At 49.2% G+C, this 3593-nt stretch overlaps 1 protein-coding gene across 1 annotated transcript; it reads right to left on the bottom strand.

The window, feature by feature from the left end:
• Positions 1-239: 239 nt before the first annotated feature.
• LOC136528759 (protein POLAR-like 1) lies at positions 240-2322 on the bottom strand. The gene is made up of 3 exons (XM_066521741.1): positions 1874-2322; positions 1049-1551; positions 240-961 (listed from the first exon to the last, which is right to left on the bottom strand). Exons 1-3 carry the CDS (start codon positions 2175-2177, stop codon positions 659-661), a joined length of 1110 nt encoding a protein of 369 aa, XP_066377838.1. The 5' UTR covers positions 2178-2322; the 3' UTR covers positions 240-658.
• Positions 2323-3593: the final 1271 nt, after the last annotated feature.

Genomic DNA, 3593 nt, shown 5'->3' on the forward strand with positions numbered 1-3593 from the left:
GCGAGGGCGCGTCGGTGGGGCTGCTGCAGAGAAAATCACGATCTTCTTCGAGATGGCGTCGGGAGGCAGGCGAGGGCACGTCGGATGCGCGCGAGTAGTCTGCGCGTATTTTTACGCACGATGCAATTCCTAACAGATGGGGAACGGACACACGGTATTCTTGGAGATGAGTTTTTCTCTCTTTTTTCTAACAAAACATGAATAGGGAAAGGATATGGGGTACTCTTGGAGATGCTCGTTCAATCATGCCTATTCAGGTGGCTTGTTAGTCTAAAAGTGTTTACATTTGTGGACAAATTTTAAAAGACACACATGAGAAGCCTGATTTCACACAAGATCCATCCATGTCATGCGCATGCAGAAACATGCAGTATCAAATCTCATGTGGACCCGTACACCAGTGAGGCTAACTTACACAGACACAGTATTCTACTGATTTTACCGGAACCCAAAACATTCTCTGGAGATCTACCATGCTAGCACTAAACTTTGGTATGAACAGGTTCACTGTATCTTCCCAGAGATCCATTCTGCAGTTCGCCATGGCAAACCTAGTTTGCCCAAAATCCTCCTTTGGCTGTGATCATGTACAGGCGTACAGCCGATGAACCGTGCGCAAGAGTTGTACGACTGAAAGAGAACGGGAGAAGTTTGATGCTCACTGCAGCTCCTTGTCCTGTCTCAACGCAAACTTAGCCGTGTCCTTCCACAAGGACACCTCCATTTCTTTCTCAACGAGCTTCTGCTCCGCACGCCGCAGCGCGGCTTCCAGCTCCTCAATCCGGTCCCGGTTTCTTTCATGGAGAAGCTCGTGGAGCCTTCTCTCCAGCTGTACTGCAGAAACTCCGTTGTACTCGGCCTTATCATCGTCTTCGTCGTCGTCGCCATCATCTTCGTCCTCAACAACTCCCCCTGAATCGTCATCAACACCATTCCGGTAGTCGGCCATCTCGTCGTACGGCTGAAATGTCAAATGTTGGCCCAAATCAGGGACATTTCGCATTTTCAGTCAAGTCAAAATCAATGCAAGATCAGAGGACCATGGTACCTCGGAATAGTGTTCCTCTTCTTCTTCTTCTTCAGGGTCAGGCAGAAATGACGGTGCCTCTGAGCCGTAGTTAACCTGAAGCAGCTCCATCTCGGCGTGGAACTCCTCCTCAAGCACGTCCCTCCTCGCACAGCAACCTCCACCATCCTCTGACGACGACGACTTCTCGTCGCCCGCGACCTCCACGCCCGACGACGAGGCGGCCTCGTACTCCATGCGAGCGCTCGCGCTCTGGACCTCGTTGCCGTCGGTGACGCAGCTCGACGTGGTGGACTCGCGGTTGCGGTCTTTCGGCGCGTCGTGGCCGCCCTCGGTGCCGGTGCCGCCGCCACCGCTCTTGATCCGAACCTCGTCTCTGATCTCTTTCAGGAGCGCCTCCATCTCTCCGCGCACCTTCACCATCTTGTTGAACTCGTCGGACGTCTTGGCCAGCAGGAACACCAGGCTTAGCCCGACCCCGAGGTCGGAATGCCTCTTATCGCTCGCCGCTGATGAGTCGCATCCTGGAAGCACAGAGCACAGCAGAGACCAGAGCTTGTGTTCATCTCGACTATAGAGTGTAAAAGCTAAGTACTTGCATGCAGAGAAGAACAAGAAAATCTGCTGATCTCTCGGTGGAAGGGGTCACTCTCTGATAAACTCTGACAAGACACACTTCTTTGTTTCTGGATTTTACAGCAGAATACTTGCCAAAACAACGGATACTCTTCAACCAACAACGCAGGCTGGGTTCTATTTGCAGCCCAATGTCTAAGATTTCGGTAAACAATTAAATTAACAATCGCACCTTCCACACCGAGCAAAACGAGGTCACGCAACACGCACCTGAGGTCGACGCGGCGGCCACGGGGAGGTCGTCGCCCTTCTGCACCACGACTGCCTGCTTCCCCTTGTCGCCACCTCCCTTTCTCCGGAGCCTGTGCCTGACCAGCCGCGGCCACCTGAACCTGGGCAGCGCCGACCTCGCGGGTTCCCCCACCGCAACCGCAACGGCCACCGCCGCCGCAGGGGTGCACGGCGGCGTCTCCACCGCCGCGCCCTCGGCCCCGAGCTCCTCGCCGTCGTTGAGGTAATCGACGATCCTCCTGCTCGCGGCCGCGGCCCTCACCTCGGAAGAGGAGGAGGCCATGGCGAGTGGCGAGGCGCGCCGCCCGAGGAGTCACGAGCGCGAAACCCCAAAGGCCAGAACAGAGGCAGAGAGACCGGAGACAGAGAGGTTCGGTTCTCCGGGACCGGGAGGGAGCGAGGAAAGGCGAGGACCGAGGAGAGAGTGGTTTTTCAAATTGGAGCGGGTGGAGGCGGCGATCGAGGGGAATGGTCATGGGGGCATGGATCGGGCCGCGGGCCCCGCCCGACAGCGACCGCGCTGATCCTGCTTCTCCGACGGGGCGTGCCTAAGTATTTTCCAGTTATGAAATATAATTTTTCTTTTATAATATTTCAACATAAATATTAGTATAAGCTAAATTTTAGCATCAACAAACCGGACGATGATTCGCTTTATAAAAGAAAATAGAGGAATAAAATAAATAGATAAATAAATCCAGATGGGTGACGAGATTGGACGGCAACGGTGGCATTATTAGCACACGAGTAGTAGACTTGTGTAGTAGTTGCTTGACAATATGTAGCCTGTTCGCTTATGTAGCATGTTCGCTTGCTCGTATCTGGTTTATAAATCATGGCTTATCAGCCAACGAACAGTATTTTTCTCTCACATCAAATCAGTCGACAGTACTTTCAGTCATGGTTTATAAGCCAAACCGGCCCAAACGACGCAGGGCGATGATTTGCAGGTCAGGTGAGGTGTTGAGATTTGAATTATTTTTCTTTTATAATATTTTAGCATAAGCTAAATTTTAACATCAACGAACATGACAGATGATTCGCTCGTTAAAAGAAAACAGAGAAATAAAATAAATAGATACATAAATCCAGATGGGTGACGAGATTGGACGACAGCGGTGGCATTATTAGCACACGAGTAGTAGAATACAAGTAGTTGCTTGACAATATGATTTGCAGGTCAGGTGAGGTGTTGCGATTTGATTTTTTTTTTTCTATAATATTTCAGTATAAATATCAGCATAAGCTAAATTTTAACATCAACGAACATGACGATGATTCGCTCGTTAAAAGAAAACAGAGAAATAAAATAAATAGATAAATAAATCCAGATGGGTGATGAAATTGGACCACAGCGGTGGCATTATTAGCACACGAGTAGTAGACCAGTAGTAGTTGCTTGACAATATGATTTGCAGGTCAGGTGAGGTGTTGAGATTTGAATTATTTTTCTTTTATAATATTTTAGCATAAGCTAAATTTTAACATCAACGAACATGACGATGATTCGCTCGTTAAAAGAAAACAGAGAAATAAAATAAATAGATACATAAATCCAGATGGGTGACGAGATTGGACGGCAGCGGTGGCATTATTAGCACACGAGTAGTAGAATACAAGTAGTTGCTTGACAATATGATTTGCAGGTCAGGTGAGGTGTTGCGATTTGATTTATTTTTCTTCTATAATATTTCAGTAT

This window comes from Miscanthus floridulus, chromosome 19, assembly GCF_019320115.1.
Source record: "Miscanthus floridulus cultivar M001 chromosome 19, ASM1932011v1, whole genome shotgun sequence".
In the NCBI taxonomy this organism is placed as follows: domain Eukaryota; kingdom Viridiplantae; phylum Streptophyta; class Magnoliopsida; order Poales; family Poaceae; genus Miscanthus; species Miscanthus floridulus.

Bases quoted from the DNA above. Each gene is read 5' to 3' on its own strand.
- LOC136528759 (XM_066521741.1), bottom strand. From the start codon at position 2,177: ATGGCCTCCTCCTCTTCCGAGGTGAGGGCCGCGGCCGCGAGCAGGAGG. The intron at 1,552-1,873 runs GTGCGTGTTGCG...CTGTGCTTCCAG, and splicing joins GGCCGCCGCGTCGACCTCAG to GATGCGACTCATCAGCGGCG. The intron at 962-1,048 runs GTACCATGGTCC...TTGACATTTCAG, and splicing joins AAGAGGAACACTATTCCGAG to CCGTACGACGAGATGGCCGA.